The 15762-nt window shown below is 43.1% G+C and overlaps 1 protein-coding gene across 16 annotated transcripts in view; it reads right to left on the reverse strand.

The window, feature by feature from the left end:
- Positions 1-15762, reverse strand: part of LOC109869091 (ubiquitin carboxyl-terminal hydrolase 19) — a 35244-nt gene that overhangs the window by 5328 nt on the left and 14154 nt on the right. For 2 of the 16 annotated variants that reach the window (XM_031803572.1, XM_031803566.1), the window contains exons 5-23: positions 15174-15704; positions 14688-15048; positions 14429-14588; positions 14264-14335; positions 14020-14135; positions 13163-13380; positions 12310-12523; positions 10936-11069; positions 10501-10659; positions 10175-10285; positions 8328-8438; positions 7978-8220; positions 7729-7847; positions 7417-7560; positions 6949-7280; positions 3102-3212; positions 2737-2953; positions 1903-2055; positions 104-270 (exon numbers count right to left, since the gene is read on the reverse strand). In XM_031803572.1, the coding sequence (XP_031659432.1) occupies positions 104-270; positions 1903-2055; positions 2737-2953; positions 3102-3212; positions 6949-7280; positions 7417-7560; positions 7729-7847; positions 7978-8220; positions 8328-8438; positions 10175-10285; positions 10501-10659; positions 10936-11069; positions 12310-12523; positions 13163-13380; positions 14020-14135; positions 14264-14335; positions 14429-14588; positions 14688-15048; positions 15174-15704 (3673 nt within the window). Of the gene's footprint in view, positions 1-103; positions 271-1902; positions 2056-2736; positions 2954-3101; positions 3213-6942; positions 7281-7416; positions 7561-7728; positions 7848-7977; positions 8221-8327; positions 8439-10174; positions 10286-10485; positions 10660-10935; positions 11070-12309; positions 12524-13162; positions 13381-14019; positions 14136-14263; positions 14336-14428; positions 14589-14687; positions 15049-15173; positions 15705-15762 lie in introns of all 16 variants that reach the window. The other 14 variants (XM_031803571.1, XM_031803564.1, XM_031803570.1 and 11 more) reach the window with 10 other exon arrangements.

A 15762-nucleotide genomic window follows, 5' to 3' on the forward strand; every position in this document is an offset into this window, starting at 1 on the left:
TAAAATACAGTATAGCCTACTAAAATACAGTATAGCCTACTAAAATACAGTATAGCCTACTAAAATACAGTATAGCCTACTTCAGTCAAACAGAGTCACTCACCAACATCACTGCGCTGGCTGTTCTGGGCGCTGGGCAGGCGTGCGTAGGCAGTGTAGTGACCTCCGATCATGCCCCCGTAGTGATTGATGACTGCATAGAGGTCATAGATGGGCGGCTGCTGCATGTCATCCTTCTGACCAATACAGAACTTACTGAGGTCCAGGTTCCTGAAAGACAAGAAAACAAGCTGTAAATCTGTGTTTGTATAAATATTTAACACTACATGTTTGAGTGAATTCACCCTCAAGTCATTGAGTGCAGGGTCAGTGTGATTAAGGGAATAATATGAGAAGTTGTGTTTATAATATGTTATTTACAGTTGAAGTCCGAAGTTTAAATGCACTTAGGTTTGAGTCATTAAAACTAGTTTTTCAAACTCCACAATTGTCTTGTTAACAAACTATAGTTTTGGCAAGTTGTGCATGACAAGTAGTTTTTCTAACAATTGTTTACAAAAAGATTATTTCACTGTATCACAATTCCATTGGATCAGAAGTTTACATACACTAAGTTGACTGTGCCTTTAAACAGCTTGGAAAATGTCCGAAAATTATGTCATGGCTTTAGAAGCTTCTGATAGGCTAATTGACATCATTTGAGTCAATTGGAGGTGTACATGTGGATGTATTTCAAGGCCTACCTTCAAACTCAGTGCCTCTTTGCTTGACATCATGGGAAATTCAAAAGAAATCAGCCAAGACCTACCACGTTCTTCTGTACAAACAATAGTACGCGAGTATAAACACCATGTGACTATGCAACCGCCATACCGCTACAGGTGAATGTACGTTGGTGCGAAAAGTGCAAATCAATCCCAGAACAGCAGCAAAGGACCTTGTGAAGATGCTGGAGGAAACAGGTACAAAAGTATCTATATCCACAGTAAAACGAGTCCTATATCAACATAACCTGAATGGCTGCTCAGCAAGGAAGAAGCCACTGCTCCAAAACCGCCACAAAAAAGCCAGACTACGGTTTCCAACTGCAGATGGGGACAAAGATCGTACTTTTTGGAGAAATGTCCTCTGGTCTGATGAAACAAAAATAGAACCGTTTGGCCATAATGACCACCGTTATGTTTGGAGGAAAAAGGGGGAGGCTTGCAAGCCGAAGAACACCATCCCAAAAGTGAAGCACGGGGGTGGCAGCATCATGTTGTGGGGGTGCTTTGCTGCAGGAGGGACTGGTGCATTTCACAAAATAGATGGCTTAATGAGGAAGGGAAATTATGTGGATATATTGAAGCAACATCTCAAGACATCAGTCAGGAGGGAAAATCTTGGTCACAAATGTGTCTTCCAAATGGACAATAACCAAGCATACTTCCAAAGTTGTGGCAAAATGGCTTAAGGACAACAAAGTCAAGGTATTGGAGTGGCCATCACAAAGTCCTGACCTCAAGCCTATAGATAATTTGTGGGCAGAACTAAAAAAGTGTGTGCGAGCAAGGAGGCCAACAAACCTGACCTGACACCAGCTCTGTCAGGAGGAATGGGACAAAATTCACCCAACTTATAGTGGGAAGCTTGTGGAAGGCTCCCCGACACGTTTGAACCAAGTTCAAGAATTTAAAGGCAATGCTACCAAATACTAATTGAGTGTATGTAAACTTCTGACCCACTGGGAATGTGATGAAAGAAATAAATAAAAGCTGAAATAAATCACTCTACTATTATTCTGATGATCCAAACCGACCTAAGACAGGAAAGATGTACTAGGATTAAATGTCAGGAATTGTGAAAAACTGAGTTTAAATGTATTTGGCTAAGGTGTTTGTAAACTTCCGACTTCAACTGTACCTGACGGGGAAGTCGACCATGTCATTGATCTTGTCCCTCCAGATGAAGCTGCGGAAGGAGAAGCGTTTGAGCTGGATGATGAGGACGTTGGGCAGACGCCATAGCAGCAGCTGCTTGGAGGCCTCTCTGTGCTGCTGGCACTTTGGACAGTACCTGAGCGAGAGAGAGAGGCAGAGGCGAGAGAGAGGCAGAGGCGAGAGAGAGAGAGGCAGAGGCGCGAGAGGCAGAGGCGAAAGGCAGAGGCGAGAGGCAGAGTGAGGCAGAGGCGAGAGGCAGAGTGAGGCAGAGTGAGGCAGAGGCGAGAGGCAGAGTGAGGCAGAGGCGAGAGGCAGAGTGAGGCAGAGGCGAGAGGCAGAGTGAGGCAGAGGCGAGAGGCAGAGTGAGGCAGAGGCGAGAGGCAGAGTGAGGCAGAGGCGAGAGGCAGAGTGAGGCAGAGGCGAGAGGCAGAGTGAGGCAGAGGCGAGAGGCAGAGTGAGGCAGAGCGAGGCAGAGGCAGAGCGAGGCAGAGGCGAGAGGCAGAGGCGAGAGGCAGAGCGAGGCAGAGGCGAGAGGCAGAGCGAGGCAGAGGCGAGAGGCAGAGGCGAGAGGCAGAGGCGAGAGGCAGAGTGAGGCAGAGAGGGAGGGAAGGATAGGGACAGAGAGAAAGAGAGTTTGTTAGGTTTGTAAATCCATCAAAACACCACCTAAATCAGTAAGAGGACTGTCTGAATGTTAACTGTGCAGTATATGTGTGTTAGTCCATGGCATTGTGGGACTGTAGGGCTACATTTGTTTGAGTATGTCTGCATGTTAGTGTATGTTGAAGGCTACATTGATCAGTGGTGTTGTTCCTACCATGCCTCCTCTGGTGCCAGCACCTCAGGCCTAGTGAAGAGGTTGAGGCACTGCTCCAGGGTGAAGTGTCCAGCCCTGGCTGTCTCGTTGACCGACCCAGGGTCCTCTTCAAATTCCAGCTCCTTGGACCGAACCAGGACGTACTCCTTGAGACGCTCGTTGTTCTTCCACACCAGCTCCAGGCTGGAGTCCTCAGGGAGGTCCAGAACGGCCTCTTCTAGGGTAAAGGGGAAACGTGACAAAACAACAGGAAGACATTCTAGAACACATATCGTAAAGGAGTTCAATGTTGAATGGTAAAGTTTAAGCTTTGTCTTAACACTAGGACTAGGTGTGAGGGGCAGGTTTGAGATTAGGGCCCTGACCCTTTTCCTCCAGTGTCTGCTCCTTGCTGTTGGAGTGGAGGACGGTGATGTAGAACTGAGAGGTGTGGCTGGACGCAGACTCTGATGGTTGCTGGTAGCCGGTCACAGCAGCTAGACACAAAACACAGCCTCAAAACACAGCCTCAAAACACAGCCTCAAAACACAGCCTCAAAACACAGCCTCAAAACACAGCGTGATCCACAGGGAAAGACATCCACTAAATCCATCTTAATTGGTCACATACACATGGTTAGCAGATGGTATTGGTCACATGGTTAGCAGATGGTATTGGTCACATACACATGGTTAGCAGATGTTATTGGTCACATGGTTAGCAGATGTTATTGGTCACATGGTTAGCAGATGGTATTGGTCACATGGTTAGCAGATGTTATTGGTCACATGGTTAGCAGATGTTATTGGTCACATGGTTAGCAGATGTTATTGGTCACATGGTTAGCAGATGTTATTGGTCACATGGTTAGCAGATGTTATTGGTCACATGGTTAGCAGATGTTATTGGTCACATGGTTAGCAGATGTTATTGGTCACATGGTTAGCAGATGTTATTGGTCACATGGTTAGCAGATGTTATTGGTCACATGGTTAGCAGATGTTATTGGTCACATGGTTAGCAGATGTTATTGGTCACATGGTTAGCAGATGTTATTGGTCACATGGTTAGCAGATGTTATTGGTCACATGGTTAGCAGATGTTATTGGTCACATGGTTAGCAGATGTTATTGGTCACATGGTTAGCAGATGTTATTGGTCACATGGTTAGCAGATGTTATTGGTCACATGGTTAGCAGATGTTATTGGTCACATGGTTAGCAGATGTTATTGGTCACATGGTTAGCAGATGTTATTGGTCACATGGTTAGCAGATGTTATTGGTCACATGGTTAGCAGATGTTATTGGTCACATGGTTAGCAGATGTTATTGGTCACATGGTTAGCAGATGTTATTGGTCACATGGTTAGCAGATGTTATTGGTCACATGGTTAGCAGATGTTATTGGTCACATGGTTAGCAGATGTTATTGGTCACATGGTTAGCAGATGTTATTGGTCACATGGTTAGCAGATGTTATTGGTCACATGGTTAGCAGATGTTATTGGTCACATGGTTAGCAGATGTTATTGGTCACATGGTTAGCAGATGTTATTGGTCACATGGTTAGCAGATGTTATTGGTCACATGGTTAGCAGATGTTATTGGTCACATGGTTAGCAGATGTTATTGGTCACATGGTTAGCAGATGTTATTGGTCACATGGTTAGCAGATGTTATTGGTCACATGGTTAGCAGATGTTATTGGTCACATGGTTAGCAGATGTTATGGTCACATGGTTAGCAGATGTTAATGGTCACATGGTTAGCAGATGTTAATGGTCACATGGTTAGCAGATGTTAATGGTCACATGGTTAGCAGATGTTAATGGTCACATGGTTAGCAGATGTTAATGGTCACATGGTTAGCAGATGTTAATGGTCACATACACATGGTTAGCAGATGTTATTGGTCACATACACATGGTTAGCAGATGGTATTGGTCACATGGTTAGCAGATGGTATTGGTCACATGGTTAGCAGATGGTATTGGTCACATGGTTAGCAGATGGTATTGGTCACATGGTTAGCAGATGGTATTGGTCACATGGTTAGCAGATGTTATTGGTCACATGGTTAGCAGATGTTAATGGTCACATACACATGTTAGCAGATGTTAATGGTCACATACACATGGTTAGCAGATGTTATTGGTCACATGGTTAGCAGATGTTATTGGTCACATGGTTAGCAGATGTTAATGGTCACATACACATGGTTAGCAGATGTTAATGGTCACATACACATGGTTAGCAGATGTTAATGGTCACATACACATGGTTAGCAGATGTTAATGGTCACATACACATGGTTAGCAGATGTTATTGGTCACATACACATGGTTAGCAGATGTTAATGGTCACATACACATGGTTAGCAGATGTTATTGGTCACATGGTTAGCAGATGTTAATGGTCACATACACATGGTTAGCAGATGTTATTGGTCACATGGTTAGCAGATGTTAATGGTCACATACACATGGTTAGCATATGTTATTGGTCACATACACATGGTTAGCAGATGTTATTGGTCACATGGTTAGCAGATGTTATTGGTCACATGGTTAGCAGATGTTATTGGTCACATGGTTAGCAGATGGTATTGGTCACATGGTTAGCAGATGGTATTGGTCACATGGTTAGCAGATGTTATTGGTCACATGGTTAGCAGATGTTATTGGTCACATACACATGGTTAGCAGATGTTATTGGTCACATACACATGGTTAGCAGATGTTAATGGTCACATACACATGGTTAGCAGATGTTATTGGTCACATGGTTAGCAGATGTTAATGGTCACATACACATGGTTAGCAGATGTTATTGGTCACATGGTTAGCAGATGTTAATGGTCACATACACATGGTTAGCATATGTTATTGGTCACATACACATGGTTAGCAGATGTTATTGGTCACATGGTTAGCAGATGTTATTGGTCACATGGTTAGCAGATGTTATTGGTCACATGGTTAGCAGATGGTATTGGTCACATGGTTAGCAGATGGTATTGGTCACATGGTTAGCAGATGTTATTGGTCACATGGTTAGCAGATGTTATTGGTCACATACACATGGTTAGCAGATGTTATTGGTCACATACACATGGTTAGCAGATGTTATTGGTCACATACACATGGTTAGCAGATGTTATTGCGAGTGTAGCGAAATGCTTGTAAATAACCAAAAGTATGTGGACACCTGCTTGTCGAACATCTCATTCCAAAATCATGGGCATTAATATGGAGTTGGTCCCCCTTTTGCTGCTATAACAGCCTCCACTCTTCTGGGAAGGCTTTCCACGAGATGTTGGAACATTGCTGCGGGGAATTGCTTCCATTCAGCCACAAGAGTGTTAGAGAGGTCGGGCACTGATGTTGGGCGATTAGGCCTGGCTTACAGTTGGTGTTCCAATTCATCCCAAAGGTGTTCGATGGGGTTGAGATCAGGGCTCTGTGTAGGCCAGTTAAGTTCTTCCACTTTGATCTCGACAAAGCATTTCTGTATGGACCTCGCTTTGTGCCTAGATTTGTCCATCGGACTGCCAGATGGTGAAGCGTGGTTCATCACTCCAGAGAACGCGTTTCCACTGCTCCAGAGTCCAACTGCGGCAAACTTTATACCACTCCAGCCGATGCTTCGCATTGCGAATGGAGATCTTAGGCTTGTGTGCTGCTGCTTGGCCATGGAAACCCATTCCATGAAGCTCCTGACGAACAGCTCTTGTGCTGCCGTTGCAACTGAGGACAGACGATTTATTTCCACGCTACACACTTTAGCACTTGGCACTCCCGTTCTGTGAGCTTGTGCGGCCTACCACTTCACGGCTGAGCCGTTGTTGCTCCTAGATGTTTTCACTTCACAATAACAGCGCTTACATTTGACCGGGGGAGAAATTTGACAAACTGACTTATTGGAAAAGGTGGCATCCTATGACAGTGCCACGTTGAAAGTCGCTGCTCTCTTCAGTAAGGCTATTCTTACTGTTTGTCTATGGAGATTGCATGGCGGTGTGCCCTATTTTACACCTGTCAGCAACAGGTGTGGATAAAATAGCCAAATCCACTCATTTGAAGGAGTGTCCACATACACTATGTTTACAAACGTATCCATGGTAAGGTAAAAAAAAAAAAACTATTTGTCTATATAAATCAGTTGAGAAATGTAATGAAAAAAGTAAAAACAATACTATTGATTGTCAATTTTAGAAGATGCTTGCCTTTACCTTCTGGTCTGACAGCCTTCTCACAGGAGGTCTCCTTCTCTCCCTGGGAGTCAGAGGACGCCTCAATGAAACCTGAGTCTGTGGTGTGGGTGGAGAGGGCGTCTGGGTCTCCGGCTGGATGTGCTGAGGCCTGGGCTGTCTCTAGTGGAGCCTCAGGAACCAGAGAGGAGCCCTCCTGCTCCGAGTCCCCTGCCCCACCGCCCCTGGCCGTATCCCCTGACCCCACACTTTCAGGGGTCTCTGCTGGAGGGGGAAGGTCAGCCAGGCACTGGGTGACCTCTGGAGACGTCCTGCCAGACTGGAAGGGAGGCTGGAACACGTTCACTGAATACCTACACAGAGAGATGGGGGGGAAAGAGGAGAGACCAAATAGTAAATCAGTGACAGTCCAACCATGTTAAATCAGCAAAGTTGTACTGATATCTAAAGAGCAGCATTCATATCCATCCATCAACATCCCAATGATACCTTGAGTATCCTTCCAGCAGCTGGGACAGCCGGGCATAGGTGAGTCTGGACTCAGGGACGCTGACCAGGAAGGGAAGCCCCACGTTCTCTATGTTGGGCCCACACAGAACCTTGTGGCTGGACCAATGTTTTTTCTGGCAAACCCTGAATAAAAGTTTGATTGGATTAAAAACTAAACTAATATTTTTTTTCTATTCCTGAATCATTTAGGAGAACAGGAAATAGTTCTGTTATTATTGGGAGATTAACTCATTCAATTGCCTCTGTGTCATTAGTGCCAGACAGCAAACATTTAGTGAGCTATTGACTCACTGGTTGCAGTAACCCACGCGGTAGCAGCGGGTGCATCGCTTCAGTTTCTCTTCATCCGAGAGAGGAGGCTTCAGGCAGGCAGCACACTTCGAGATGGGAATACTGGGGACCTGAGGCCTCTGGACAGGGGAGGGGGGGGGGGGGGGGGCAGAGAGACAGATGAGCTGAACACAGAGACAGACACTAGGTAACACACTAGGGACTTGTGTTATAGTTATAGGACGGCAAGAGAGGCTGTTGGATGTTTACCTGCTGGACTTGGAGCACCACCACCCTCTCCTTGGCCAGCTCCTTAGACAGCACTTCGAAGCAGAAGAGCATGTCTGAGGAGGAGAGCGTGTCCAGGGAGTTGGATGGGAGGAAGATTCGATGGAAGCGACTCTTCACTACCTCAGCCAATCTCAGGTTCTCTGCCTTGATCCTCACACTCCGAGAGATGGACTCCAGGACCTCGGCTGTGCTCGAGTTCTCTTTACTCACACTCACCAGGAACTGACACAAATCAGAGGAAGCAGACTTAGTCAAATAAAATCCTTCAAATAAATTTTTTTAAAACAGAAGCAATCTGCTATTTGAATGATACCAATATGTCCTCTTACCTTCATGGGTTTCTTGTGAGGCTCTTTAGCAAAGTAGAACACTGTGAGGACCTTCTGCTTCTGGGGCAAGGGCACGGGAAGGTAGAGGAAGGGGTCAAAGGTTATGGAAACCTGGGGGGAGAGAGAAGGACATTTGAACTTTTCAAAACATTCAAACATCTTAGTGGATACGATCACCTGGAGAATAAACACATCACATCTTACTGGATACGATCACCTGGAGAATAAAGTTGTCGTACTCTCTATCACAGCACTAAAGAAATGAGTTAGTTCCACTCCGACACAGCAAGCAACCCAATACGATCCGCTTCTAGTCCAACTCTGAGAGGTCCATTTTCATCCATCATTGAATTAGGTTTTCCTCCATTGCAGCTCGACAGACAGGCCTGAGTCTCTAATCATCTTCATCATATTAACCCATTAGAGTCTAAGCCGGGGGGAGGGGGGTTTCTACTAAGCTATGTGGAATAGTTTTAAGAAGGTCATACACCAAGGATCATTTAGCTATTTGATTTTTAATTTTGAGTTCCCATTTTTGTTGTTGTTGTTGTCCCATACAAACACATGCCAGGGCAGCAGGTAGCCAAGTGGTTAGAGCGTTGGGCCTGTAACCAAAAGGTTGCCCCTGAACAAGGCAGTTAACCCACGGTTCCTAGGCCGTCATTGTAAATAAGAATTTGTTCTTAACTGACTAGCCTAGTTAAATCAAATAAAGATGTAATAACAGATACACTACATAGAACAACAGAAGAATATATACACAAAAAAATATCATAAAGGAAGTTGGTTCTGACAGCCAACAAGTGCTCAGGTTATGTGGGAACTCCTTTAAGATTGTTGGAAAAGCATTCCAGGTGAAGCTGGTTGAGAGAGTGCCAAGAGAGTGCAAAGTTTTAAGGCAAACGTTGGCTACTTCGAAGAATCTCAAATATAAACTATATTTTGATTTGTTTAACACTTTTTTTTGGTTATAACATGATTCCATGTGTGTTATTTCATAGTTTATGTCTTCACTATTATTCTACAATGTAGAAAATAGTAAAAATAATGAAAATCCCTGGAATGAGTAGGCGTGTCCATACTTTTGACTGGTTCTGTACTTCCATCATGTTTTTCAACTGGTACCAGGGGATCTTCAGACTAGTTTTGTGAAGCCTGTGGGCGTCCTAGAGGATAACAACCAACATGTAATGTTCATGAGAGTCTCACCTTTCCATATTAGTGTGTAGAACAACCTGTTTGGACACAACAGACTGAAGTTGGCTAATGGTCTGTACTGACTTCAGAGGAGTCCAAATATGTTTGTGGGGGTTGTAGAGCAAAACGGAGAACACCATCGTGTTTGTAAGAGTCTCACCTTTCCATATTAGTGTGTAGAACAACCTGTTTCGGAAATGACAGACGACCAGTTTTCATGATGTCTCACGGTCTGACAAACACCTCTCTAGCTCTGTAACCTTTCATCGCAGATGCGGAATTACAAGATATGCAATTTGAGACGCATCCAATGCAAAAAAAACATCTCTCTAGCTTAAACTGACAGATTTCTATGGGGATTTTTTAAAATTATGCTAATTAGATTTCCACGCGGACTTCGACATTAGGGGGTTAAACGCATGATGCCTAAGGGGCAGACATGCCGAACACAACAGTCAGGGTCTTTGTTCAGCAGTGGATAGCCGTAACTATGGTATTATCCCTGTGAGTTTGACTGATACATTCCAAGACTAGAAAAAACCCCCATTGAGACTCAATACAAAACACAGTTCAACATGAACACCCAGATCTATTCAGACAGTGGAGTGTTGCTTAATTGTGTTGAAATAATTCCGCTGTTTGTGTCTTACCTTGGAGCACACTGGGCAGACGAGCTTGGATTTGTACTGGCCCTGGAAGAGGTCTACGATGAACGAGTCGTTTCTCATCTTGTGCCTCTGCCACGCCTCATCTGCCACCACCTTTTAAAACAGACACACCATGTCATTTTCCAGGACAAGTGGACTGAATGGAAACAGTGAGTGTGGTTATAAGTATGACTGTCTCTGCATTGATTGCCATTTGGAGTTTTAGCCTGCTGGGTATGTGTGTAAAGAACCTTTTTAGATGTCACAAAGGGGTCTTATAAAATAAATGTGATTGTTTATGGTGCTGCTCAAACCTTTATTTCACCCACCTCGTCCAGCCGTCCGTCTGAGTCCACGGTCTCTGTGTAGGGCTTGTTCTGGATGCGGTTCAGGTCCTCGTGGAGCCCATCCAGGAGGAAGGCCATGAACTCCTGGGCATCGTGCTGGGCATAGCCTGTAAACTGACTGGCCTTACTGGCCACGATCGCCTGGAGAATAAAAACATCACATCTTAGTGGATACGATCACCTGGAGAATAAACACACCACATCTAAGTGGATAAGATCGCCTGGAGAATAAAGACACCACATCTAAGTGGATAAGATCGCCTGGAGAATAAAGACACCACATCTAAGTGGATACGATCACCTGGAGAATAAAGACTAAGGCTATTTGGGTTATAGCTTCTGCTAAATGTCATATATTATATATTATTAAATAACAGGAGGGAGTTAAAGATGGGACTCAGGACAGTGGAGTGTCACCTTTAACTTAGAGGGCTGAAAGGCATGGTGGGTACCCTTCCACAAAGCCCGGAGCAGCACAGCGAACCCGATGGCCAGCCGACCACCCGTCCCCAACGGGTTCTTACAGTTGATCTCATTCTCAAACGCCCGGTCTACACAGAGGGTGAGAGAACACTGTTTGAAACGTTTTATTTATTTTATAATATTTATATAAATATATCTATATATATATAAATATAAATAAATATAAATATATATAAATATAAATATATATAAATATAAATATATATAAATATAAATAAATATAAATATAAATAAATATAAATATATATAAATATAAATATATATAATATAAATATAAATATATATAAATATATATAAATATAAATATATATAAATATAAATATATATAAATATAAATATATATAAATATAAATATATATAAATATAAATATATATAAATATAAATATATATAAATATAAATATATATAAATATAAATATATATAATATATAAATATAAATATATAAATATAAATATATATAAATATAAATATATATAAATATAAATATATATAAATATAAATAAATATAAATAAATATAAATAAATATAAATATATATAAATATAAATATATATAAATATAAATATATATAAATATAAATAAATATAAATATATATAAATATATATAATATAAATAAATATATATAAATATAAATAAATATATATAAATATAAATATATATAAATAAAATATATATAAATATATATAAATATAAATATATATAAATATAAATATATATAAATATATATAAATATATATAAATATAAATATATATAAATATAAATATATATAAATATAAATATATATAAATATAAATATATATAAATATAAATATATATAAATATAAATATATATAAATATAAATAAATATATATAAATATAAATATATATAAATAAAAATATATATAAATAAAAATATATATAAATATAAATATGTATAAATATAAATATAAATATATATAAATATAAATATATATAAATATAAATATATATAAATATGTATAAATATAAATATGTATAAATATAAATATAAATATAAATATATATAAATATATATAAATATATATAAATATAAATATATATAAATATAAATATATATAAATATAAATATAAATATAAATATATGTATATATAAATATATAAATAAATAAATATATATATAAATAAATATAAATAAATATATATGAAAATATGTATTCCTTGCAATGTAACATGTTATTTTTTACATACATATTTACATCAGACACATTTCATAAAGAAACGTAAAAAACTTCAACTTAAATGAAAGAATGACAGAAGGGAAGAGGAAGATTAGAGGAGCTCACTGACCATGAAAGTAGTCCCTGAGTTCCCGGGTGTTGGAAAGAGACTGGATGACACTGTTCATAAAGCATGTGTTGCCCAGGTTGACCAGGCCTGTGAAGCCTGGCAGACACACCTTCTCCTCCTCCTCCTCCTCTTCCTCCTCAACGCTGCGCTGGCTGTGCTGGCTGCCGGCAGGAGGTGCGTGGGTCATGGGCTGGACCATACAGGTGGGCTTGGGCTGAGACAGAAATAAAGGGATGAAATACCATCAAATAAACTTTATAAAGACAGTTCTTTACTGATACCCCAGCCTAAAACCCCAAAGAGCAAGCAATGAAGAAGCCCAGTGGCTAGGAAAAATACCAACCCTCGAGGCTCATAGGATAATGAAATGATAAAGAAATCGGATTCCCTTTCCCCCTACTCATTTTCCAGTCCCCTACTCCTCGTCCTAAATCACTTCATACCATTTCCCTTTTTGGGCCTTTTCCATCTAATCTCGCTCTCACCATCTCATCCTCCGTCAGTCATCCCTCTCACCATCTCATCCTCCATCAGTCCTCTCCCTCTCTCACCATCTCATCCTCCGTCAGTCCTCCCTCTCTCTCACCATCTCATCCTCCGTCAGTCCTCCCTCTCTCTCTCTCTCCCTCTCTCTCTCTCTCTCTCTCTCTCTCTCTCACCATCTCATCCTCCGTCAGTCCTCCCTCTCTCTCTCTCACCATCTCATCCTCCGTCAGTCCTCCCTCTCTCTCACCATCTCATCCTCCGTCAGTCCTCCCTCTCTCTCACCATCTCATCCTCCGTCAGTCCTCCCTCTCTCTCACCATCTCATCCTCCGTCAGTCCTCCCTCTCTCACCATCTCATCCAACTCACCGTGACTGCAGGCTCCTGTTTGATGGGGACATGGTCTGAGACGGTGCGGGATGACACACTGTCCAGGCATCCGTCCACTGTCCGAGGGGGCTTGGGTTTCCCCTCCCCCACCCAGGGTGGCTCCTCCTTGGCAGAGAGGGAGTGCTTGCTGCTTCCCGGCTGACTGGCCTGAGAGGACGGTGCGGAGGGCACAGCAACCTTGGCGCCACCCACTGCACCTTAAACAGAGGAGGATGGAGTTTGTGGTCAACGACAAACAACTGTCAGGACCAAGAGAAGAATATTACCTTACAAGTTAAGGACATAACCTGGGCACTGTAGTTCTGCACTGACACCCAGAGACCCATGGGCTTGTGAGAACAGCAGACATGCATACTGAGTATAACTGGATTAGTTTCAGTGGTCAGATACCTGTCCGTAGTGCTGCCTTGAATGGAAACACCCACAAACATACCTGCCTACTATAGTCACGCATAACACCAACACCTTATTAGTATAACAAACATTAAGACACCACCTTCCTGATATCGAGTTGAAACACAGCGCCCTCAGAACAACCTAAATTCAACCCTCCCGCGGTGTCAACCCTCCAAAGTAATTAACATTAGGACAGGCTCTAATGGTGTCCTAGGACACTAGTTAGACCTACAGCCAGTAGGTTACAGTCAATTGGTTCAAAGTGAAAAACATCAATGTGCTCCTCAAACAGCGATATAAAAAGACAGTCAGTAAACACATTTGTGTGGAAGCCATTGTGTGTGTAATATTTATACGGGGCTGCTATATTTCAAACTGTGTGACAGCTAGTGTAACAGACGTCTATAACGTGTGCAGTAGAAGCCAGGCAGCAGGAAGACCTTGTGTAGCAGGGGCCTCCAGGCCCCCCCAGCGCTGGCTGTGCCTCTTCTTCAGGGTGATGTCTAAACGGGATGGGGTGAAGGCATACGTGGACTGCTCAGGCTGGATGAGGTTCCTGTAACAGAGGATCCCCAGCTTGTCAGACTCACTGTCTCAATGAGAACCAAAAAAGGGACATCTGTACACATGTGTATAGAAACACCACACAAAAATCACAGACCAAGCTGGACTTGAAAGTCTTACCGGAGTTTGACTTGCCACTTAAAGATGGTGTTCGCTCCGCAGTCCGCATGAAGACGCAAGAAATTTACATCGCTGTTTGAAAGGGAAGAAAGTTCAATAAGCTGGAGACACCACTAAAATCCAATTAAGATCCACTAAGGTGAAAGGTCACAAGGACCAAGTTACCTGGTCTGGAAGATGAGTGTGAAGTCCTGTTCTCTGAAGATCACCCTGGCTGTCTCTCTGAAGATACCCTTCATGTACACGTTGACCACCATCAGGTCTGTCCCTTTCTCGTACGAGTCGTTCTTCAACAACTTCAGGTTCACCATTGGCTCTGGAACTGCTAAAAGATAACCACAGTGCCACGTTTCAGGTCACTGTCTGCAGACCATGGACTCACCGTGACAGAAATAACAGTGTCCCTTTTGAGACGTCCACTGACCTTCCTCCTGCTTCATCTCCAGAGGTTCCTCCTTAGACCGGTCCCTCTTCTCCTCCTGAGTCCTGCTGCTGCTGCTGCTGCTGGAGGACTCAGCCTGCTTGGTGTCTGTTGCAGTCACAGGATTCCCTGATCCTGACCGATTGGTTGGTGTTAGAGACTCAGTGGCCTGGTCAGCCTCATTCGGAGGCTGTCTCACTAGCGTCTCAGAATCAGTCCTCTCGGCCTCCCCTGGCCTCTCTGTTCTGATGCTGGAGGCTCCAGCCTTGGGGCTGATCTCAGCACTGGACACAGTGGCTGCCGGTATGATCACCTCTTCGGCACCAGCCTTGAAATCAGACTCTGGGGCCTTCTTGTCCTCAGTCTTAAACAATAAATGTGCTTTACAATCAGATCCAGAGCAGCATAATTTCACACACACATATTTGAACCCTCACAGTACTCTCAGTGCCTGGTGAGATGGTAGAGTCTAGAGACACCGGGACTCACCTGAACTTTCAACTCCTGCTGCGTGTGGCTGACGGCTACCTCAGGTGTTGTACCCTCATGGCCATTGCCTAGCAGCTCAGCTCGATTGTCACCAGCTGTAGACGTCTGGAGGTCCCGGCCAGTGGGGCTATGTGGTTTCCCATTGGCTGTGGACTTGGAGTGTGTGTCCCTGGGCATCTCTGAGGTGGGGTCCGTGGAGACCTTGGGGGGATGGACGGGGCGCTTGGCACTGGGCTCCTGAGGCAGGTCCCCTTTACTGACATTGACCGGCTTTGTCTGCCCCTCTCCTCCATCCTTCACCACAGACTCTGGCCTGTCGGCTGGTTTGTAGTTCATGATGCATTTGACACCTCGCTCTGCTTTGCCACGCCTCTGTTCACACTGTGCCGGTGGAGCAGACGTCTGGGTGGACAGTTCAGCCATGTCTGCCGTCTCTAGGACAGACTTCTCAGGCTTTACCAGAGGCGACTGTTTCTGGTCTTTACCGTTCTTGGCCTCCACTTTCACAGGCTGCTTCTCCTTTTTATTTTGCTGCAGGGAGGAGAGATGAGACAAAATGTTTTTTTGTATGCATTTCTTTTAGGAATTG

Source organism: Oncorhynchus kisutch, linkage group LG24 (assembly GCF_002021735.2).
Source record: "Oncorhynchus kisutch isolate 150728-3 linkage group LG24, Okis_V2, whole genome shotgun sequence".
In the NCBI taxonomy this organism is placed as follows: Eukaryota; Metazoa; Chordata; class Actinopteri; order Salmoniformes; family Salmonidae; genus Oncorhynchus; species Oncorhynchus kisutch.